At 37.1% G+C, this 24,306-nt stretch overlaps 1 protein-coding gene across 10 annotated transcripts in view; it reads left to right on the top strand.

Moving 5' to 3' along the window:
• FGD4 (FYVE, RhoGEF and PH domain containing 4) overlaps positions 1–23,331 on the top strand; it is a 200,761-nt gene extending 177,430 nt beyond the window's left edge. For all 10 annotated transcript variants that reach the window (XM_084956368.1, XM_021092066.2, XM_084956369.1 and 7 more), the window contains 7 exons: positions 4,981–5,153; positions 7,401–7,431; positions 7,859–7,951; positions 8,282–8,407; positions 11,426–11,566; positions 15,477–15,617; positions 17,092–23,331. In XM_084956368.1, coding sequence (XP_084812494.1) covers positions 4,981–5,153; positions 7,401–7,431; positions 7,859–7,951; positions 8,282–8,407; positions 11,426–11,566; positions 15,477–15,617; positions 17,092–17,349 — 963 coding nt within the window. In that variant the 3' untranslated portion in view covers positions 17,350–23,331. The remainder of the gene's footprint in view (positions 1–4,980; positions 5,154–7,400; positions 7,432–7,858; positions 7,952–8,281; positions 8,408–11,425; positions 11,567–15,476; positions 15,618–17,091) is intronic.
• Positions 23,332–24,306: the final 975 nt, after the last annotated feature.

Raw genomic sequence — 24,306 nt, 5'->3', positions numbered from 1 at the left:
AAAAAATTGTGTACATGAATATCCATAGCAAAATTATTCATTGTGGCCAAAAGTTAAAACAAATTTAATGTCCATCAATTGATGAATGGATACATATAATGTAGTATAACCATGCAGTGAAATACTGTCTGGCAGTAAAAAGAAATAAAATACTGATACATGCTACATGAAAGAACTTGGAAAACATTGTGTAAATTGAAAGAAGCCATTCACGAAAAGTCACACTGTTGATGTTCTACTTATATGAAATGTCGAGAATAGGCGAATGCATAGAGTCAGGAAGTAAGTAGTGGTTGCCTAGGGCTGGTGGGGAGGAGGGAATGGGGACAGGGTTTCCATGCAGAGGCATGAAATATTCTGGAGTTAGATGGTAGTAATGGTTGTACAATTTATAACTATATAAAAACTGTGAATTATATATTTTAAAAGGGTAGATTTTATGGTATGTGACTTAAATCTCAATAACTTAAATAATTTATGGATAATATCCAGATTAACCATAAGAATCTTCATTTGAGCCCAATAGAAGAACTTCACCTTTAAGTCTTACAGAGAATTAAATGTAAATCAGGGAGGTGTGGTGTCATGGGAGGGTTCAGAGGTATATTTATTTTGGAATGTGGATTTTATTATTTAGGTATGGTACACTCAACGCATCAGATGATTGCCACTGAAAAGATAGTTAATACTCACAGATCCCAAAAGGAGGGAGCATGCCACGTCATGGAGGGGCTCCATGAGAAAGTGCCATAGTTGGTCAGAAGGCAGAGGGAGCAAGCAGAAATGTAGGCAAGAGCCTTTATTGTAGTTTCTGCAAGAAGGAATAGGCAAGGCAGGGTAAACAGGCTTAGAATTTGGTAGCTTAAATAATTTTATCAGGGAGTTCCCAATGTGGTGCAGCAGAAATGAATCTAACGAGTATCTATGATGATGCAGTTTCGATCTCTGCCCTCCCTCAGTGGATTGGGGATCTGGTGTCTCCACGAGCTGTGGTGTAAGTCGCAGATATATATGGCTTGGATCCCACATTACTGTGGCTGTGGTGTAGGCTGGCAGCTATAGCTCCAATTTGACCCCTAGCCTGGGAACTTCCATATGCTGTGGGTATGGCCCTAAAAAGCAAAAACAAAAAAACAAAAAAACAAAAAAAAACCCCAAAAAACAAAAACAAATAAATACATAAATAAATAACTAATTTCACTGGGCTCTGGGGCATGGGGCTGTAGCCTAGTACTAGCCTCAGAGTTCTTGAGGAAGAGAAACACCAGGCCAGAGTGTAAGATCTCAACAGAGGAGGTAGTTGGGGTGTGGGCTCTGGATCTGTTACTTTCCATATGAAAGTCATGCTTGCAAGTGAGTCATTTACTGTCCAAGAATTGGGTAGTCCTGAAAGGGGCAGTCTTCCAATGTCAGCAAGCCCCCAAGAGAGCAAAGACCAAAAATCCAGATTAAAAAGACATGCTTAAGAAGTTCGCTAGTGGCCTAGTAGGTAAGGGTCTGGCATCGTCACTGTTGTGGTGCACATTCAGTCCCCGGCCTGGCAACTTCAGCATGCTGCGGGTGCAGCCAAAAAAAGGGAGAAAAAAAAAATAAAGACATGCTTAATATACTGTTCTAGACAAAATGCCTGGGAGTCGGTGTTCCCTTTGTCCTTACTCTCTCTGTAGGTGCTTAGGTAATTTTCCTTTCCCCTCTTCCACATTAGTGTTACAGTTTCTACAGTTAAACTTTCAGCTCTGTCTAACCAATTGCCTTGGTTTAATTTTTACATTTGAGAATTGTTATGGAAATAGTTTTAGATTGAATACCTTAGTGCAGAGTCACATTAAGCAGCTCTTTGGAGGATGGATGGCCAAGGGTCTTAGGGGAATACAACAGTAGCGACTTTGAGAAAAGTACCCATCTTGTTCCAGTTATAAGCTCCCTGGAGTCCTAAACAGAAATTTTAGGAAAGCTCCATTCATCTTTGGAAGACCATTTTAGGAGCATTTCTTACAGTGTTCATTCTTGTAATCTTTTAATCCTCCCCCTTCAGAATTGTCTTGTTAGAGAATCTCTCCCCCTATATGCACTCATTTATTCCCATGGACCGTCTTGTTTTTCTTAAATTCAGAAACTTCAGAAATACCTTTTTTTTTTATGTTCCTTTCTCTCTAGAAGTTCAATTTCCTCCTCTGGGGATATTACACTTGTAAACTGAAAAGCTACAATTATATTTATGTAATTATATTTAGAATCTGATTTGGGTTTTCAAATAATCATCATGTGTTTGCATATTTGCATACCTCCACATCATGCTTTTTATATTAACGTAGGGTACTCTGTCGAGTAAGGAAATAACCATACCTGACATCTGAAAGTTTAAAAAAAAAAATCAAGTTATCCCATAGAATAAGAGGTTTTATTCTTGGCCATTTGGAGTTCTAGTCCTTATTTCCTTGTAGCTAGACAGAATTAGATTTTTTTTTCTCTTATTTAATCTTTGAATACAGACCAGGCACTGGAAATTTTTTCCAGTGATATATTTTTACCTTAAAAAACAAACTTTAATGAACTGTCACTAGTAAGACATTGAATTATCTCAATGAAATAATATATTTTAAGAGACTTGAAATTAATAGTTGAGGAACACTGGAGATCAAGAAGGGGGAACCTCCCTACACTGCTAATAAAGTTAAGACTTTTCTTCTAGGTTTTGGCACAGCCAGAGACTGCTTTGTCAATAACTACTTCTGAACTATGGACATGGATTAAAAGGAATGTCTTTCACCAAAAGGGAAAGTCAGTCCACTTGGTGCTATAGTTGCTATAACTTCCTCTTTCAGTACCAGAAAAAAAAACCCAGACAAAGTGTTGGTGGCTTTTGCCACAGGAGCAAGGTTCACAGAGGGATCAGGACTTAGCTACTTAATTATTTTACATATGTAGCAACAACTTCTTTGTAAGCAATATCACCTGCATCTCCAAGAAAAAGAAAAAGGGTATTTATTGGCAAGCATTAGATTGTAACCTGAGTTATCTAAGGCTAATATACAGTTATTATCAATTTAGAATGTGAAGTCCCACTTAGGAAAAATAGGGGAAATGTAACCCTGAAAGCATGCAAGGGAAAGAAAAGTGTATCATTATAAAATAGTCTGTCATCTTGTATGAGTATAACTACCAAAAACAAATGCTAAGAACTTCCACATTCGGGCTTGTGTTTCTGTAAGATAACAAGACTTTGCTGAATTTCATAAAGCAAACTTGAGTACATGTATTGGATAGCTCAGATGTTCTCTGCTAGGACATTACATTAGTCACTCAGTTTGCAGAAAATTTTGTTTTGTGTTACTGTCTTGAAAGTGTGAGCCCTGTCCATTTTGTGGCTGCTTTGCAGTTCCTGCTGTACCATTCAGACTTGACCAAATCCCTTCCTGAGAAGGCCTTGATAGAAGAGAGAAACAAATGATAACATGAACAGTTAGCAGGCAAACTGTGGTGATAATGATGAGAACCCTTCAGAGTATTTTCAGATCTCTAAATCCTGTGTACTACAATGAGGTTGTGATTGCCGTGCTTAGAATACAGTGGACTATTAATGAGAAGCCATAGCTTATGTTCCCTTCTAGAAATATAAATATGAAATGTCGTGCTCAGATATGTCTTATAAAAATGTACTCAGTGCCTTTTTGTTTCTACATTATCCAGTGTGGAAATGAAATTTATGACACTGGTTATAGGAAGTTGCAAAATAATGTATGAGGAACAACTGGTGAAAAATTTGCTTTCAGAATGAGTACAACAGACATTGTCACGGTAAACATGTTGAAATGTTTCAAATGTCCATCAACAGTTACCCATGGTTGGAGCTAAACAGAAGACCTAACAGAACAGGATATTTATCTTCATTTAATCTTTTCAACAATCTGTGACTTTTCGTAGCATGTAAGGGTTTAAGTTCTCAGTTGCTTGTCTTAGGCAATATATACATATGAAACCAAGAAACAATGTTAGAAACAATAAATATGAAGTAGAAAGATAGATAGGGACCTTCTTTAGGAATCTGTCTGCAAATTAACCCAACCACTTAGACTTTCACCCATTTGGGTGTTTTAATATACTCAAAAGTGAATTAAATGCCCTCCTCAAATCATTGCTTGCTGCTGATTAGCGGGGCTATTCATTGTTGACTAAAAATGAGGCACTAATTTGAATCAGTTTCAAAATATAGTTCCTCATTTTAAATAAAGACTTTCTGGGAGTTCTCTTGTGGTGTAGCAGGTTAAGGATCTGGTGCTGTCACTGCAGCAGCTTGGGTTGCTGCTGTGGTACGGGTTTGACCTCTGGCCTAGGAACTTCCACATGTATTCATGGCCAAAAGAAAAAAAAAGACTTTTTGCTAAAATAGTTTACTTTTCTCTTAATTCATACATGATGAATTCTTAAGAATCATGCGGGACAGTTTAAAACAGTGACTATTTTTTTTACATAAGGTTTAGTGTGCTAATCCATGATCTAATGAAATTAAACTAATAATTTGGCTACCTTTTTTTAATTTGACATTAAACACATTGGTAAAACTAATTGCTAAATATTACTCTTTTCCTCTGACAGCTATTATAGACTTGATCCCTAACACAACAATTGGAAATTTTATTATCTAAGAGTTTCAACTTACATGGTTGAGAACTTTAGTTTCCGGTATATAGAAGGCCCTAATAAACTGTTGCTGAACTTAATTTCCTTAACTAGCTTCCTGACCAAAATGATAATAAGTTTACTTAAATATCAGTAAAATACTTATAAACCAACAAAGGGAAACATATATTACAAATTTTAAAATATGATAATTTTGTTATAAGCATAAAAGTTCTAGAGTAAGTATTGTTAAATAATTTTGCTCCTATAGAAAGTATAATATTCCTTGGATTTGTTGTCTACGGTTACTTTGTCTTCTTTGTTTTCCTGTTTATGGACATGTGTTCTACCTCCTTGCAGTTCAACAACATGTTGCTGTACTGTGTGCCAAGATTCAGCTTGGTGGGCTCTAAATTCACAGTTCGAACCAGGGTTGGCATCGATGGAATGAAAATTGTGGAGACTCACAATGAAGAATATCCGCATACTTTCCAGGTATCTGGGAAAGAGAGGACACTGGAACTACAAGCCAGGTAAGAGAACCATTCCTATTGCACAGCTTCCAGAAAGCATCAGAATAAATCATAGGACAGAATAATTCTGAGGTTCTTTCCCAAGTCAGGTTGGACGTGAGTGGAAAGATGTAAGCTCTTGAAAGTCGGGAATTATGTCTTCTTTTTTGATTCCTCTGTCATTCCTAGGATCATGGTTTTTCAGATGGTAAACATTCAGTGAATTAAAGTGACTCTTTATGTTTACAAGGTGAAGAGCATGAAATGTTACATGCTAAACATTGCAGTTTTAACTATCAGTCCTTCAGAGACTCTGCATTCATAGGCCTTGATGGCACTTTGATGGAGAGAGTGGTTGGAGGAGGCATTTTAGAAAAGATGCTTTTCCTGCCACAGTTGAGGATACATGAATGGGGCCACTTGGGGTTCAAGTAGCTTCTAGCAACCAGGACTCTAGAAGGGTTGGCTCTTCTTATAGTTTATTGAGTGGGAGAGACAGGTCCTTCCCCTAAGCATAACCATGTTTGTAGAGAAAAAACAAACAAGAGAACCACTGTAGTAGATCACAGCTATTTCAAGCTTGAACCTCTAGAAGACAGAGTGCTGTCAGGTTTTAAAATACCTGCTTCAGGAATTCCTGCGGTGGCACAATAGGTTAAGAATCCAACTGCAATGGCATGGATTGCTGCAGAGCTCTATCCCTGGCCTGGCACAGTGGGTTAAAGGATCCGGTGTTACTACAACTCGGGTTCATTCCCTGGCCTAGCATTTTCCATATGCCATGGGTGTGGCCATAAAAGAAAATATAAAATCAAATAAAGTACTTGCTTTAGGAAATTACCATGCTTTTATCCTATGGTGAAACTTGAGATACTCCAGAAAGTCACAGATCAGTGGGTTAAGTACTAATCTCAGCTGACGTGGTTCTGATATCCTAGAATCTTTCATTCGACAGGCACAGATTTCCCCCAGAATTCCTGGCACATCATGATACTCAGTAGTAAGTTTGTGGGAGAGATGGATGATGTCAGAGGAGCAAATCTGCCATACTCATGCATATGTGATAAGCTGGGGGACAGAGGCATGTGATGTTCAAGCTGGGACTGGGACTGGGACTCAAACTTAGCCCTAGCCTACCAAGCACATACAGGTAGAGCCCACTCTTCACAACCCCTCAATATGGAGATCCTACCGAGTCCCATATCTGCCAAATGGGAATTTTTTTCCCAACCAAAAATTACTAAATACTGGGGTTTATTAATCTGTGAAATCTCCTTTCTACGGGTATTTAAATTTTTGTTGTGCTCCATCAATAATGAGTTATGTATGGTATTACCTGAAGCCTCCTAGCAAAATAAATTATTTATCAGAGGGAATGTCAGGCAGCTCCCTGAGGCCTTACAAAGGTAATTCTTTTTTTCTTTTTTTTAGGGCCACACTGCAGCATTGGGAAATTCCCACGTTAGGGGTTGAATCAGAAATGCAGCTGCTGGCCTACACCACAGCCATGGTAACACCAGATCCTTAACCCACAGAGTGAAGTCAGGGATTGAACCTACATACTCATGGATACTAGTCAGATTCTTAACCCACTGAACCACAGTGGGAACTCCCTTTACAGAGATAATTTAGATTCTCAAGGATAATTGCAATTTTTTTGTAAGACAGTCTGTGACTAGTAGCCTTTAAAACCTCATGTGTTTTCATAGAGGTGAATTGGAAGACTAGTCCTATATCTAATATAATGCTACATCTACAGATATCTGATATATACAGCTAGGTGATGATTGTTAAGCTAATTAGCCAAACTTAACCCTTCCCATCAAAAATTTTGTTTGCCTGGAGTTCCCACTGTGGTGCAGTGAGTTAAGTATCTGACTTAAGTGGCTCAGGTTGCTGCAGAGGTACAGGTTTGATTCCTGGCCCTGCACAGTGGGTTAAAGGATCTGGTCTTGCCCACAGCTGCAGCAAAGGTAGCAACTTCAGGTCAGATTGAATCCCTGGCCCAGGAATTGCCATATGTCTCTGGTGTGGCCATTAAAAAAAAAAAAAGTGTCCCAAAAGTAAGTAGATCGTCTAAAATTATGTTTATGAATTTATTTGTTCAATTGCCAGAGATTCTGTTTAATTTTTATTATAACTCCTTCTTGGACATTGCTGAATTTTCCAGAAAGTTGGAATAATATAAAAATAGAGCTTTATTCACCTGATGTAACTCATTAATGTTCTCTTCATTCACTCTCCTTTTTTTTATTTTTTATTTTTTAGCTCTGAGCAAGATAAAGAGGAATGGATCAAGGTATACCTAATTTATATTTTCATTTTTGTTTTGTGGTAACTTCCCTATGTATACCCAAATTGTTGTATTGTGCACATATTATGGTCATCAGAATAAGGCCATTTAATTTTTGGAGTTCCTGTTGTGGCTCAGTGGTTAACAAATCTGACTAGGAACCATGAGGTTGCAGGTTTGATCCCTGGCCTCACTCAGTAGGTTAAGGATCCAGCATTGCCGTGAGCTGTGGTGTAGGTCGCAGCTACATCTCTGATTAGACCCCTAGCCTGGGAACCTCCATTTGCCTTGGGAGCGGCCCTAGAAAAGACAAAAGAAAACAAATAATAATTTTTAAAGTGATTTCCATCTTAGATATTTGTTTAATAAAGTGTTTTTTATTATTTTGCATGAGATACTTTAGTATGTGCTTTGATTTTCACTTGTATTTTAGGCACTTCAAGAGACTATTGATGCTTTCCATCAGAGGCATGAAACCTTCAGAAATGCAATTGCCAAGGATAATGACATTCAGTCAGAGGTTTCTGTAAGTTGAATTAAATTCTTAAAGTTCTTTTGTCTTCCCAGTTGCCAGAGATCTATCTAGTTATTTTGTTATCCAGCCTTTTCCCTTCGTAACACCAGAATAGGCTATTTAGACAGAATTTCATTCCTTCTTAGATGAGTACAATAGTGAGTACATTTTCATGCTGCTTAAACTTCCTTAAACATTTTATTTCTTTTCCTGCCTCTCAAGTTTCCAAACATGGTATGGGCAATGTTGTTAAAATGCTTTTTAAAATAAGTAAATGGATAGCTGGCTGGTTGGATAGAAATGACAGTTTTTGCCATTAAAATCAAATTCCCTTTTTTTTAGACTGCTGAACTAGGAAAAAGGGCTCCAAGATGGATCCGAGATAATGAAGTTACGATGTGTATGAAATGCAAAGAGCCTTTTAATGCACTGACACGGAGAAGGCATCATTGTCGAGCATGTGGTCATGTATGTGAAATTTCCTGGTCATTATGGTTGCTTGTCACTATATAAGTGTAGTAAAATCATTAACTTGGAAGAGAACAAAGAAATCATTCAGTAAATCACTTAGTTGATAAACTTATTTTGGTGCTAACTCTGTGCAAAGCACTGTGCTGGGTCCTAGAGAAAAAGATGGTAAGCAGAATTATAGCCAGCTTCACAGAGCTCCCATTCTAATCGAGAAAACAGACCAGTCATATAAACAGACAAACATTTCAAATGACTGTAAGACAACAAAAAGTTAAAATGGAGAATAATGGTCATGGAGCAGCATTTAGAACCAGTTTTAATTAGAAAAATGAAGACCTATCTAGGGGGTTGATATTTAAGCTCAGGCCTAAAAGGTGAGAAGGTGCTAACCTGAAGAAGGGAGGCAGGAAGAGCTTCAGGCAGTGAGAGTCTGTATGTCAAAAGCCCTAAGGGAGGAAAGAGCTTGATCTGTTACTGAGATGGCCAAAAGGTCATAGAGCTGGAGCATAATGAGCAAGGAAGAGTGTTTATAAGAAATAGATAAATAATAACCAAAGTAGTAAATGACTTTTGAGAAAACAAGAGATGGAACCTATAGCTTAAATAGAAGTGCAGACTTCTGACAGGGAGAGGCAGACTTCCCTCCAGTACAACAGAAAGGATAAAGGGAAGGATGCGTGCACATGTGGGTGTATTTTTGATTTGATGGTGGAAACGAGGGAATGTAGGTCTAGCTCTGATGCTGTCTACATTTTCTTTGATGTATGAGGAAGAGTCATCACCTAAAAGTGAAGGGGAAAGGAAGAGGGGTGCAGAAGTTTTGAGAGAGGGCTAAGTATGAAATCTTTGTCTCTGGGCAGGGGAAAGTGAGCCTACCAAAGAAACAAAGGTGGACTGCTGGATGCCCATTAGAAGTTTATGGCTACAAATTTCAAAGGACACATTAGTCCATTTAATGGAATGATTGATGAAACTCAAGCCAAATTTGGCAAGCAGTTGACAAGTTTTCAGCAATTGAGTTGTTTCATATGGAAAGAGTGAGAAGGAACACAGCATGAACTGAAGCTGTAGAGAAGGAACAGCAAGTTTTGGAGAGCCTTGTAAACCAAGTTGATGATTAATACTTTTCTAAAAAGCAACATATAAACATAGAGAAGGGTAGGCATTGTAATGTCACTATCAAATGTGTTATTAATATGCTTTGGTGTGACCATTCTTATTTATAGTGCTTTTAGATTATTCTCAATTACCTTGCAGATTTATTCTTTTTTTCCTGTTTTGACTGTTTCATAATCAAAATTAAACTGATAGCAAACATCTTCCCCCCATGATAAGACTTTTTAAAATTTATCATTGAGTTTGCTTGAAATGATTTCAGATATGGATATACTTGCTTTTAGTAAACATACAAAAATATGTTTGAGTGAACTATGACATAATTTGAAAATAATATTAGTTGTTATGAATTTGCAGATATAGATATGTCTAATTCCAAATTTAATTGTAATTTGAAAACAAGGAGCAATTTTTATATGAATTTTACATGCTATGAATCTAAACCAAAAGTTTTACCAAATTTATATCTCTTAAATATAGTGTATCTACCATAAATGGGGGAAAATATGCTTCTAGAAGCAAGAAGATAATTATTTAAACTGCAAGTTTTTAAAAAAAAAAAACAATTACACTATAATAATTTTTTAAAAGTACCGTTCACTAAGCAGTAGCATGCATTTGTATTGTAGTCTTTCATTCATTGGCATTCTATAAATGTTTATTATATATATAGCAAAATATACAAGGACAGTTTCTCATAGAGCTTACAGCCTCAAACATGAATTGAATAATCACACAGGTATATGATTAAAAATTGTAATCAGTGCATGAAAAAAAGTACATAAAATTTAGTAGCATAGTGATGAGAGAAGGTCTGTCTTCTGAAATTTGGAGGAATCTTCCTGGAGAAAGTGAAATTTGAGTCAATAGCTGAAGGATGAGCAAGAGTTAACTCACTGAAGCAGAGATGAAAGGAGGCGGGAGCATAGCACGTCAGGAGCTATAAGAGGCCAGTGTCACTGAAAGTAGAGTAAGAGAGGCAGATCATGCAGGACTTGAGAGGCCACGGTTAAGGGTTTGTCCATTATCCAAGAGCAAAGGGGAGTCTTCAAAGGAATTTAAATAGAGGAGAAACATATGCATTTTTAAGGAAGCATCTGGTACCATTTGGAAGATAACATGGAGGGGATCTTGGAATAGCAGCCTGGACTCCAGTAAGAATGCTGTAAGGACCAGTCATGAGGCTATCTCTAATGCCAAACTAGGACATTGATAGTTTGGACTCAGGTGATTGCAAGGAAGACATAGTAAAATGGACCCAAAAAAAAAAAAAAAAAAAAAAAAAAAAAAAAAAAAAACTATCTAGGAGGTAAAATCAGCAGGACTTTGTGAATCTATGGGGTGAGGTAGAGAGAGGTATTGGGATGGCTCCTAGGTTTCTGACTTGCTATTAGAAGGCTGTGCCATTTCCCACAAAGGGAGCACTATGAAAGGGGAACAGGTTGGGAGGGGTGAAGTTTGATAAGAGAAAGCTGAGGGCAAGGAAGACCATGAATTCATTTGGAGAGGATATCGATGAAACATTCAGAAATATGAAGTGTAAAGGTCCGCACCAAGATTTTAAAGATCTCCCACCTTTAGGGGCCAGGAAGAGAAGGATGAGCAAGCAGAGCCCATTACAAACAGCATTATAATACCACAATAAATACTCCAAATGTTCTTGGGGATATTATTAGTCCAATAAAAATTTGCTTTTTAGGTCTTGGGCCTAACCAGTTCTAACCAGTTTATGTTATATCCTCAATGGCTATATCATTCTTTTAAAGGGAAACAAAATTTTTTTTGCTTTATATATTTAAGCTTTTCTCATTTGCTATTACTTATAATGGATCACTGCTTAAATCTTAACCATTTTTAAAATATGATTATTCACTCTTCATTATTTTTTCTTGATTTAAGGTGGTTTGTTGGAAGTGTTCTGACTATAAAGCTCAACTTGAGTATGATGGTGGTAAATTGAGCAAAGTTTGTAAAGACTGTTATCAAATAATAAGTGGCTTCACAGACAGTGAAGAAAAGAAAAGAAAAGGAATTTTAGAGGTATGAAATATTGAATATTGGCTATATTTTAGATTTTTATTACTAGAAACAGATTTAACTGAAGAATACAAATAATATATTTTACTTCTCCTAGTATTTAACAAGTTTGACTCTGACAAGCAAGATTTGTGCTTTTCTTCTAAATTGCTGATTCTTGGAATTATGCTAAGTTGTATATAGAAAGAAGGGCAGTGCTTCTTTAACCAACATGTATTTTAGAGCGAAATCACTGCTTCCCTGGTATCTGGGGGATTTGCTCCAGGACCCCCCCACCCCCGCAGACACCAAAATGCATGGATGCTCAAGTGTCTTATATACAGTGATGTGGTACATCTGACTCTCTGAATCCTTGGGTTCTGTATCCACAGATGCAGAAGGGCAACTGTGATCGGTTTCGTGAAGGTAGCTGTAGTCAAATATTAAAGTATTAATTGGTATCTCTTCTAATGCTCAAATTATTATAACATATATTTTTTTTCATGGAAAGCTTTGAAAACTGCTGTATGATACTATTAAAATTTATATTAAAAGGAGTTCCTGTCGTGGCGCAGTGGTTAACGAATCCGACTAGGAACCATGAGGTTGCAGGTTCGGTCCCTGCCCTTGCTCAGTGGGTTAACGATCCGGCGTTGCCATGAGCTGTGGTATAGGTTGCAGACACAGCTCAGATCCCGCGTTGGTGTGGCTCTGGCGTAGGCCGGTGGCTACAGCTCCAATTGGACCTCCATATGCCGCAGGAGCGGCCCAAGAAATAGCAAAAAGACCAAAAAAAAAAAAAAAAATTATATTAAAGTCTTATTACCTGAAAAACTCTTCCACCTTTCATTAAGAACATCACTTAATGGCTAAGTGACAGTAATCTGAGAACTGCATTGAATGATTATTGAAATGTCTCACAAGTGAATTTGACTCATGCATGTTTTTGATACATTCAGACCCCCAAACCTAGGAACTATAATGCAGCTTGTATCTGAAATAAGTTTTACACCCAAAGATAATAACAGCATAAATGGTACGTTATATAACAAGGCCTCTGTGACAGAAAGTTCAAGATAGCTTGAAAATCTGTAAAGAATAGGCTCATGATCAAAATTCTTATGTATTTAAAGTCATAGAATGCATGATTTGTCAAGAATTTCTGTAGTTTATTAACATTCAATGAGTATTTATTGAGCATCTACACTGGACAGCCATGCAAAAATCATTTCTGTTAACTGAGAAAGGATCATAAACTTCAAGGTCCATTCGATGGGGTTCCCATCGTGGTGCAACAGAAACGTATCCAGCTAGGAACGATGAGGTTGTGGGTTCGATCCCTGGCCTCACTCAGTGGATTAAGGATCATTGCTGTGAGCTGTGGTGTATAGGTCACAGACTCAGCTTGGATCTGGCATTGCTGTGGCTGTGGTGTAGGCCAGCAGCTGTAGCTTTAATTTGACCCCTGGACTGGGAACCTCCATGTGCTGCAGGTGTGGCCCGAAAAAGCAAAAAAAAAAAAACAAAAAAAAAAACAAAAAGCAAAACAAAACCTTCAAAGTCCATTTGAGGTCAAAGTACAGGCCACAAACTATAACTCGAAGTTCTTCTAGGATATAAATGTTGCTGGTGTGGCAGATCAGAGTGGGCCTTCTCAGCAGGGAGGGTGGAAAGACATGCATCTGTGACTCCCAGGAACATAGCCTCAAGACTGAACAACAGCAATGGATGAGACTGGTGTAGATTCATGAGTCAAATAACTCATTTTAAGGGGTGGGTTTAAGACTATACCTATGAAATCAAAGTCTCTAGGTAGTTTTCTAGGAAAACCTATACTTGGAGGGAAATTAATCTATTACTTATTAGTGTGAAGACCATAAGTAGAAGATCAGTATGTGTATGCATATGCACCCACACATACACACGTATTTGAAACTTGCTTCGTGTCAACTAGTGTGTTGTATGCTCTAAACCAAGGATCAACAATTTGTTTTTTAAATAGAAACTGTTTTAGTCTTTGCAGACAGACCAAAAGGCAAAACTGAGAATACTACCTCTGTAACAAGAGAGAAAAACAATTTTCTCAAATTTTTATTGACAAAATTGCAAATAATAATTTAGTATAACTTTGTAATATGGTAATAAGAAGTATGGGATTCATTTGGGGGAGGGAAGATAACATTTCACTTAATTGGAGTCCAGAGTTTTCCCTATCATCAAATTTATTTTATTTTATTTTTAAATTTATTGAAGTATAGTTGATTTACAATGTTGTGGGTTGATTTTAAATGTTCATCTATAAAAACTCTGCTTAGCTCACAGACCATGCAAAAATAGGTGTTACAGGGAGTTCCCATTGTGGCTCAGCCAGTAACAAACCTGACTAGTATTCATGAAGATGCAGTTTCAATCCCTGACCTTGCTCAGTGGGTTAAGGATGTGGCATTGCTGTGAGCTGCAGTGTAGGTTGCAGATTTGGCTCAGTTCACTGGTTGCAGTGTCTAATGTAGACTGGCAGCTACAGCTTGGATTCCACCCCTAGCCTGGGAACTTCTGTATGCTGCTGGTGCAACCAGCAACAAAACAAAAACAAAAAACAGGCACTGTGCTGGCAGTCTGTTGTTTGCTGGCCAGTGCTTCTTAAACTATCTGTGATGAAGAGTCAATTTTATTTCCTAAACCATTATGGGTCATTTTTTTTTGCAAAATACAGTTATGTGCTCGGGTATCATTACAAGTCAGATTGCTATCAAAGTTTCTAAATGCTTCCTGCTTATCTTGAACTGGTAGTAAATACAGTTTGCAAACCAGCATGATTCAATGGATGACACTGGGTAGTACTTCCCTAAGGATTTGAGAGATAGAAAATCGCTGCAAATTCTTTACTTTCCATAATATGTGTAGTAAAAACCATTGTTTAGGAGTTCCCTGGTGACCAGTGGTTAAAGATTCGGTGTTGTCATTACTGTGGCTCAGGTTCAATCCCTGGCGCAGAAACTTTTGCATGCCACAGGTACAGCCAAGAAAACAAAACAAAACAAAACAAAACTCATTTAGTCAAATGGTTTTGTTCCCTTTTTAGCCATTGATTTATATATTGAGACAAAGCAGAAAACTGTAAATGGCTCTACAAAGAGTTATTGTAATTTTTTAAACTTTAAAATTATCTCAGGTATAGATGATTGCTGCCAAGTATTTGCCTTTTTTGCTATTGCATTCTTAGAAGTGATGATGGTATAGCATTGCGGCTAAGAGTTCAAGTTCTGGATCCAGACTCAGATTCCTGAGTGTCTCACCGTAGGAAAGCTACTTCATCTCTGAACCTCATAATAAGGAAAGTAGTAACTTTTTCGTGCTCATGTGAGGACTAAATGAAATGATCCAAGTAGGGAGCTAAGAAAAGTGCCTTCATAATAAGTGGTAACAAATGTTTTAATTTAAATTCAAGGTCCGGTAATACAAAGTAAAATTAACTTAGATATTTTCCCATGCTAGTAATAGATCTAGATGAATGTTTAAATAATACTTGCAGATGAGGAGTTCCTGTTGTGGCTTAGCGGGTTAAGGACCCAACTAGTATCCATGAGGATATGGGTTCAATCCCTGGCCTTGATCAGTGGGTTGAGGATCTGACATTGCTGTGAGCTGTGGCAGAGGTCGCAGACATGGCTCAGATCCCATGTTGCTGTGGCTGTGACATAGGCTGGCAGCTGCAGCTCCACTTCAACCCCTGACCTGGGAACCTACATATGCAGTCAGTTCAGCCCCTAAAAAGCAAAAACAAACAAACAAACAAATAGCAGATGAACTCTTTTGGACAATCCCAGGGGACATTTTATATAAACACATCATAATTTATGAATGTTCCCTTAAGTTGAGTTACTTCTCTCTCTGATTCATTTTATGTTCATTCTCTCTTTCCATTATATTCTAGATTGAATCAGCAGAAGTATCTGGAAACAGCGTGGTGTGCAGCTTTCTTCAGTATATGGAAAAGTCAAAACCTTGGCAGAAAGCTTGGTGTGTGATCCCCAAACAAGACCCTCTTGTACTGTACATGTACGGTGCCCCCCAGGTATCTAAATGGCATCTTTCTGAAGGGTCAAAGGGAGGCCAGTGGACACTGAACTTAAAATCCTTCCATTGCTTCTCTACAGAATAAGAGAATCCACAATGTCACTGTGTTTCGCTACAACTGAAAAATAAATAACTAAAATTCAAGTTTATTTAGACTGATTCCTTCTATAGCCAATAATTTCTTCACACTGTGGATCATTTGCCCCTTCTCTTATTGCTATTCAGTGAGTTTGAGAAAATGTGAGTTGAATTAGGAAAGGCCATGGGGAGAAAAGATTGAATCAGAGGGAGAGGCAAGAAGGAGCAGGAGCCTTCCCTTTTTAAAAAAAATTATTTTATTATAGTATGGTTGACTTACAGTGTTGTATTAGTTTCAGGTATACAACAAAGGAATTCAGTTATACATATGGATGGATATGGGTATATATGGATATATATAAATATATCCATCTTTTTCCCCATATAAGTTATTATAAACTATTGAGTAGGTTTTCCTGTGCTATACAGTAGGTTCTTGTTAATAATCTGTTTTATACAGTAGGGTGCATATGTTATTCCCACCCTCTCAATTCTTCCCTACCCCCAACAGTTTCACCTATGGCACCCAAAGCTTGGTCTTGAAATCTGAGTTTGTTACTGTATTTTAAATAAGTTCTTTAAGGGTCCCTTTTTAATGATAGGAAATATTAGCAAGCCTTTTTTTTTCCCCCCTGAATGGAGGGATATCTGGAAAAAGTGAGGGGCGGGGAATGTGAGAGGAAGGTGAATTTAAATCAGTCTCGGACTAACATTTATCCACTAACAATTTTTTTGAGATCTTGTGTGAATGGATCCGAGAGAAATCTATGGGAACAGCAGAGAGGTACCAGGCATCCTGGATTGCGTTGTGCTTAAAAAACCAGCAACACAACCAATTATGTACTCATCTAGAAACAGATAAAAAATTTAACATACCTGTTGTCTTTTAACCTATATCTACATTAAGGGCTAGTCAAACTTAATGTTAGAAACAGACTGAAAATGCCAAGGTATATGTATTTTTCTTTTTCATGGTTTTTCTTACATTCTATTCCTATCCCTAAGTAAACTGATGCATGAATGAATGAAAGACCAAATAGAACTGCCTTTGGTAATGAAATCATTAACATTTGCTGGTTTTTACAAATGTTAATGATTTAAGTTAAGATGACTATTATTTTCTTCCCTTTTTCACTGAATGAAGAGCTGGATGTGTCCCTCGCAGAGAAAGAGGTGTGGGGTCAGTGAGTTCTAGCCAGTTTAGGTGTCAGTGCCCATTCATTAATGCAGTCAGGTGACATTACTAGTGGCCTTATGCACAGGACTGTGCTAAGCCCTGGATCCCCCTCTCTCTCCATGGAAGGCTCTGTGGAACGGTGGTAGGAAGGGAGGTTTAGTGGGAGCCAGATCACATCTCACCATTTTTTTCTTTCTGTACCATGTTTTTCCCTTAGGATGTCAGGGCCCAGGCCACCATTCCACTCCTGGGCTATGTTGTGGATGACATGCCAAGGAGTGCAGACCTGCCACATAGTTTCAAACTGACCCAGTCCAAGTCTGTACACAGCTTTGCTGCAGACAGTGAGGAACTGAAACAGAAGTGGCTGAAGATCATCCTTTTAGCTGTCACAGGTGAGACACCAGATGGTCTTAGCAAGCATCTGGACACTTTGGACAGTCATCCTGAATCTAAAAGAAAATCAGAATGCTGAGCTCCAGGACCAACTGTGGTGTGTGTGTGGTGGGGGAGGGGGTCTTAAGATTTACAGCCCAAGACATTCCCAGCTCTCCTTATTCATCTCTTAGCACTTTATGTTGAAAAATACAGGTTCATAAATGCATCTTTGGGGGACTATTTTCCTATGTTTATGTAGTCTTAAGTGAAATTAACATGCAGAGCCATTCTACTCAAAGGTTTGAAATAATGTGAAAAATGGAGCATTTTTAAATGAGCTTTTCTTTGAATATGTACTTGTGTCTTGAAAAAAAAGTGGTATCAATTAATTCTGTCACTTCAGGTTAGAAAAGGCCACTTTCGTTTAAGAAATCCTTTAATGTCTTCACTTTCACGAGTAGGATTTGTAATGGTTTGAAAGATATACCTCCATGTTGCCAAAATAGATCCACAGTTAAAAAAAAAAAAATACAGGGACAGTTTAGGCTATTGTATTAACTTATTTAATTTAGTTTGTAAAACTCAAGCTGCATAAATGATGTATGTTCTTTTAAAACAAAAGAAAAAGGAAAAATCGTTGGTGTTCAAACTTTCAACTTACTAAGAAAAGATAATACTTGTTTTTGTAGAATACTTCTAAGAATAAAATCCTTAAGTATATAGCAATTATGTATATATAGTATTGAATATAAATATATATATACACTATACATCTTTTTTCTTCAGCTTTAGGTTCATATTTGTCTCTAATTTATTTTTTAAATATACAGCATGTTTTATCTTGGAATTGAGCAGTGTTCTAAACTTAAGAAATGTTTTTGGTGATTTAGGTTTAACGGATTGACATCTAAGGGTATTGATATTTTTATAATAAGAAAAAGCTGTAATTTATGTGGCATGGGTTATATCAGTGAATTCCAACAATATTTTTAAAGTACTATTTTTCTTTGTTCTGTGCCTATTAAAACAGTGCCTCTCTTTGAAGGTGCTAATAATACCTACTTAAATATAAGATGAGGGTTTAATTAATGCTTCAGTCTTGATTATTGTGAGATAAAGTCCATTTTGGTCACTGGGATGGTCAAAGTCATATAGGTTGCTTTACCTTTTACAATCCTCTAATTGTTGCAGCATGTAAAACCTACCTGACCTTACACAGAACTGGGGTATATGGAAACTGCATTTATTGTGATGTGTTTCTTTTCCATAATAAGACTGTTGTGGTTAAATGAGGACTATCTATAATTAACACTTAAGATAACTGTGTGGGTCTATCCCTTTGACAGGTATGAAACAAAATTCACATGTGAGAACCTATGTTTGAGGGAGTGAATAGGTAATTAAGAGAAGTTTTAATCCACCTTACTCTTTAATCCACCTCACTAAAGAAGAGTGGGAAAAATACAGTATAGAAAAGCAATATTTTAACGACAAGTTTGGGGGAGATACAGGATGATTGATGAGAATTTGAGCATTTTTTCCCCCTTTTATCCTCTGGGGAATTTTTTTGTTTTGTTTTGTTTTGTTTTTTGCCTTTTTTTTTTTTTTTTTTTTTTTTTTTTTTTTGCTGTTTCTTTGGGCCGCTCCTGCAGCATATGGAGGTTCCCAGGCTAGGGGTCCAGTCGGAGCTGTAGCCACCGGCCTACAGAGCCATAGCAATGCAAGATCCGAGCCGCGTCTGCAACCTACACCACAGCTCACGGCAATGCCAGATCCTTAACCCACTGAGCAAGGGCAGGGACCGAACCCACAACTTCATGGTTCCTAGTCGGATTCGTTAACCACTGCGCCATGACGGGAACTCCTATCCTCTGGGGAATTTTAATAGACAAAATATTGATTCCTTGTCACAAAGGCTACTCTTTATTATATTTTATGATTAAAATCTCACATTAAGTTGGCCATTTAAGTTAACCCTTTTCTCAAAATTAGACCTATCTCTCTCTTTTTTTTTAATTTACACTGTTATGTTCCAAATGTCACTTTTTAATGCATCTGTCTGCTAGAAATCCACAAGAATGACCCCAGCATCCTCAGCCTTTGGGGATTACACCTTAAATGTAGATTGGATTTGCTCAGAATTTGAAATTGCCACATATTTATTCAGGCTCTGTTTCTTAAGAATATTTAAAGTATTTCCTCCCCTCCCTCTACCCACCAATACTCCAAAGGAGCAGAGAAACTAATTATAGCATTTGTGATTAGGTTGCCTTCTTCTGTAAAAGGAATACCAGCCATGATCATCAACTTTAAAGCAAATATTTAGAGCTGAAAAGAGATAGAGTTAGCTTCTTAGGCCCTCTTAAATTAAGGACAAACTAAAAAATAATTTTACATTGCTTCTCCTTTCTAGTTGCCAACTGTGTGTGTGTGTGTTCAGGGGTGATTATTAAGGTTAAACTATGGCTGAAGGTGATGCTTTGGTTTTCTTGATCTCAAGAAAAGAGAATCACTAAAAATGTAGAATGATTATCAGGAGAAGGTGTAAATGTATATAGAACAATGGCAAGGCCAATTAGGAATTTACAAGCCAGATTACTTTTGAAAACTATTTTGAACAGCAAGAAGACTCTACTTTCCTACCAGCAGATTCTTCTCCTGGAAGTAACATGGACACATTCATGCTTTGGCTCAATAAATATCAAATGTTATTTAATTTAGATTATTGAAAGAATGCTCATGTAAAGAGAATTATTTATTATCACGCTCTTAAACTTATTTTTAGAAATACTAGTTTTAGAAGAGAACTTCTGCTTCTCCAGTCACCACCTTCACATTCCACATGATCTTTGGCCAAGCACAAAGAGAAGCAATGAAGCAGCCTCACCTGTTTCTTATTAAAAGATCAATAATGCTTTTACCTGGAGAAGGGCAAAGGAATACTCTTAACCATTTAGAAATACTCAACCAAAAGATGTCATAGTGTGATTGATTGGTTACAAGAATAATCTGTCTTTTGCTTTCTGAGACACCTGAGCAGTCATGGCAAATTGAACCTAGAAAAACAATTGGTTGCTTTATTAGTAAAACCAACATTCCATATGAATCTTATTCTTTATTTTCTCTAATTTGGTGCTTTCCAAGTCATCTTTTCTTTAAAAGAATTGCCCTTCCTCCAAACTTAGAAAAAATACTTCTGTGATAAAAACTGCTATTTCTTATTAAACATTCCGGTTTTTTAAACATAAATTTTGCTTTATTGAAAGTCTACCCTTTGGTATATTAAATATGAAATGTAGTGCAGACTTATCTCCAGGTTTTAAGTGGGACCCAATAATGAAAAATGCCACCAGCCACTTTTGTGATAATGGCATCTATAATGCCATCATGTATGCAAGCAATAAAACTCTTCAGGGTACATTTTTATACTGAAATTTTAATGTGAACATTCCTAGCCACAAGGATATAGAGAACTAACTTCTAGAAGGGATATTATAATTCACATTGCTCAGTATAGGGAAGAGAAGGTGTGTGTGGCGGGGGTGGGGGTGGGGGACAATATTATTCCTTGGATTCAAGTAACTATCAAAAGCCTTTTTATTTTTGTAAAGGGTATGAATGGTAAAAACAGTGAAAGCACATCTGCACTACTTTATCAAATTACATTTCATTTTCCATGAAGTTTAGTGTAGGTTGGTGTACTTTTCTTCAGTGGGTAACCTACCCCAATGTAAAAAAAAATGCCCAATTAAAAAAAATTACCCAACTGTTTTCTTTGTGGAAACAGGGTGTTTTTTTCCCTTCAAATGTGAGATCTCATTTCTGGTTATACTCAAACCCTTAAGTTCTAATTCTGAGCATACTGTGTGTGATAAGTATAATGATGATCTTTCTGGACTGCATATATCCTGAGGAAAAAGCACCAACAGGAGCAAATTAAAAGTAAACTTCTAGGGAACAAAGGTCTTTCCCCACCCCGACTCCCAGGGATCCTTGCTATAATGCAGACTAGACGATTAATTAAAACTTTTTATGTCATATAATGTTCCTCTTAGCAGGTCTAAGATTAAGCACATGGTATTTATAAACTAAAATTAATTCAAAAGGCAAGAATATCAATGGTTTCATTCTTAAATTTTATATTCTTCAAGAATGTATTGATGTAAAATCTGAGGCTAACCTGTTCTTATTCTTAGGACTGTATTGGACATCTGTAGTGGATCGTGTTGCTTTTTCATTCTCATCCAATTTTACTAGAATCAAATTGTTTTTTATTTTCATGTTACTATCTACTCTAGAGCCTCCAGATTTAGAAAATATGAGCATGATGTATAAAGACCACTAGATCTACTTTCAAAACTTTCTGTGAATTTATGCATACATGTATATATGTAAAGACACTTGATTTCCAATTCTGTTTTTCCATAGGAATGAAATTTTTATAAAAATTATTCTTTTTACCTTAAATATTTTAACATAAATTATTTACATGAATTTTTAGTGTGAGTCATTCTTATATATGCCCCATAATCATGTTGTCATGAGAATATAACTTTGCTCTCTTTACTAATATGGTAGAGAGGAGTAAGATCAGGAACTGAAACAACCAAGAATGGACAGAGAGGTGGAGAGAAAGAGTCGTTGGTCTCCAGATCAGAGCAATATACGCTAATATAAGTGAAAAGTATTTAAACTGCAGAGGGATATAAACTGTTAACATACAAATCTAAGTAATTGCACACTGATGGGATCCATTGCACCCACGCCTTTCATCTTGGCCTCTAAATTATATCACTAGTATCTTATCATTACTTTTTTTTTTTCTTTTTCTCTTTTAAGGCCACACCTGCGGCATATGGAAGTTCCCAGGCTAGGAGTGAAATCACTGAGGCTGTAGCTGCCAGCCTACACCATAGCCACAGCCACAGCAACACTGGATCTGAGCCACATCTGTGACCCACACCACAGCTCACAACCATGCCGGATTCTTAACCCACTGAGTGAGGGATTAAACCCACATCCTCATGGATACTAGTCAGATTCATTATTGCTGAGGCATGATGGGAACTCTTTTTCTGTAGACTTAAAAAAAAAAAAATTCATTCTATTGGTCCCTTTCTGCACTGTTTATTGATATAAAAAAATCCCTCTAAGAGTTCCCTGGTGATTTAGTGGGTTAAGGATCCAGTGTTGTCACTGCTGTGGCATAGGTTCGATCCTTGGCGCAGTGTCTTCTGCATGCCACAACCAAAAGAAAAAAGAAAAAAAGAAAAAGAAAAGAAAAAAAGAAAAATCCCTCTAAAGTAAATCATGGTCTTTTACTTGCTGGACTGAACACTTGGCAGAATACGATGTTTTTTCTGTCTTTTGAGAAGAAATAGCACATGGCTTCTACAAAATAGGTTTTAACTCATTAGGGGTCATTGAGAGTTACATGATATTTACCCCTTCCTAAACTTCATTATAGATTGAATTAGTGAGATTAGGTAGATTTAGTGAGAAATTAAATCAAGAAATATCATTGTAGCATATTTTAATAAGTGAATACCAAATACATAGAGTGATATATATAGGTTTGGGATGAGACATAATAGTCTATGGGGACCATTATGGTAACAGAATTGCATTATATATTATACATTATATGGATGTTGGACTGTATCACTTGAGATTGGGGGGGAGGTCTCCCTTCATTAGCAATCATGTCTGTATATAAAACTTTGGGGTTGGTTGGTTGGTTTGTTTTACCAAACTAGCATTTCATTTTGTGAGTGACAATTGACTGCTATTTTGGAATAAGTGTTATCTGGGTTTTTGAATTGTTGATTGATCAGTTTGAAAAAAGTATGTTAGCAGAATTTTGGAGTTAATTCAAATGTGACAAAATGTACACAAAAAGTAATTTTTCTTTTCTAGCTATATGAATGTAAAATACTTGAAGATAGTGTATATATTGTGTAACATATGTATATTTGGTCATAAGAAGGTAGAGAATTGGAAACATTGTAAAATTAAGCACTTTAATTCCTATTAAATATTAAGCATTTGTATCTTGTAAATAAATACATCCTTAAATGAATTTTAAAGACTTAAATGTTATTTCAACCAGGATTATGTATGTTCAGTTCACAATGATTTGTCAGAAAAAAGTTACTCCTAGGGTTCTGATTCAGAAAAAAAGTTACTCCTGAGAGTTCCCATTGTAGCTCAGTGGGAACAAACCCTTCTGGTATCCATGAGGACTCTGGTTCGATCCCTGGCCCCTGACCCCTGACCCCTGGCCCCTGACCCCTGACCCCTGGCCCCACTCTGTGGGTTAAGGATCCGGCATGGCGTGAGCTCTGGTGTAGTGAAAGGCACCACTCAGCTCTGGCATTGCTGTGGCTGTGGTGTAGGCCAGTAGCTTTAGCTCTAATTTGACCTGGGAATGTCCATATGCTGCAGGTGTGGCCCTGAAAGAAAAGAGGAAGAAAAAAGGTGGGCGGCGGGGAAGAAGTAAGGGAGGGAGGGAAGAAGGAAGAGAGAAAGAGAGGGAGAAGGAGAGAAAGAAAGAGAGGGAAAGAAAGAAAGAAAGAAAGAAAGAAAGAAAGAAAGAAAGAAAGAAAGAAAGAAAGAAAGAAAGAAAGAAAGAAAGAAAGAGGAAAAAAGAAAGAAGGAAGGAAAGAAAAAGAAAGGAAGTTACTCCTAGGGTACCAATATTCCTTCCCACCTCCAATCCCACCTCCAGTCCCACCTAAACTTGTATGAATCTTTCAGGAATAAAGCCTGTGACAGAAGCCAGGATTCCCCCAGGTAGAAAGATGGGGGAACCCTTCTCTTGGTAACTCTAAGACTAGATCTCTTTGAGCTGGTTCAACTGGTGAAACAGCACTGCTTTGTTCTCTTTGAAGTGACTGTTGAACTCCATAGTTATTTACCTACATTGCTCACTCTTATATAGTGAAACAGAACCTGTGTTTGAGTCTTATTACCTCTTACGTGACCGTGGACAATTTACCTGAACCCCAATGACAAACTCATTTCAAGGCACCTGGTAACTGTGAACCATTATACA

The sequence above is a fragment of the Sus scrofa genome, chromosome 5 (assembly GCF_054392235.1).
Source record: "Sus scrofa isolate SSC_HxYL_T2T_F1_AM1 chromosome 5, Sscrofa_HxYL_maternal_Yorkshire_Landrace_v2.0, whole genome shotgun sequence".
Lineage (NCBI taxonomy): Eukaryota > Metazoa > Chordata > Mammalia > Artiodactyla > Suidae > Sus > Sus scrofa.
The sequence above is the reverse complement of the archived record's forward strand: the minus strand, read 5'-3'. Positions and strand labels throughout refer to the sequence as shown.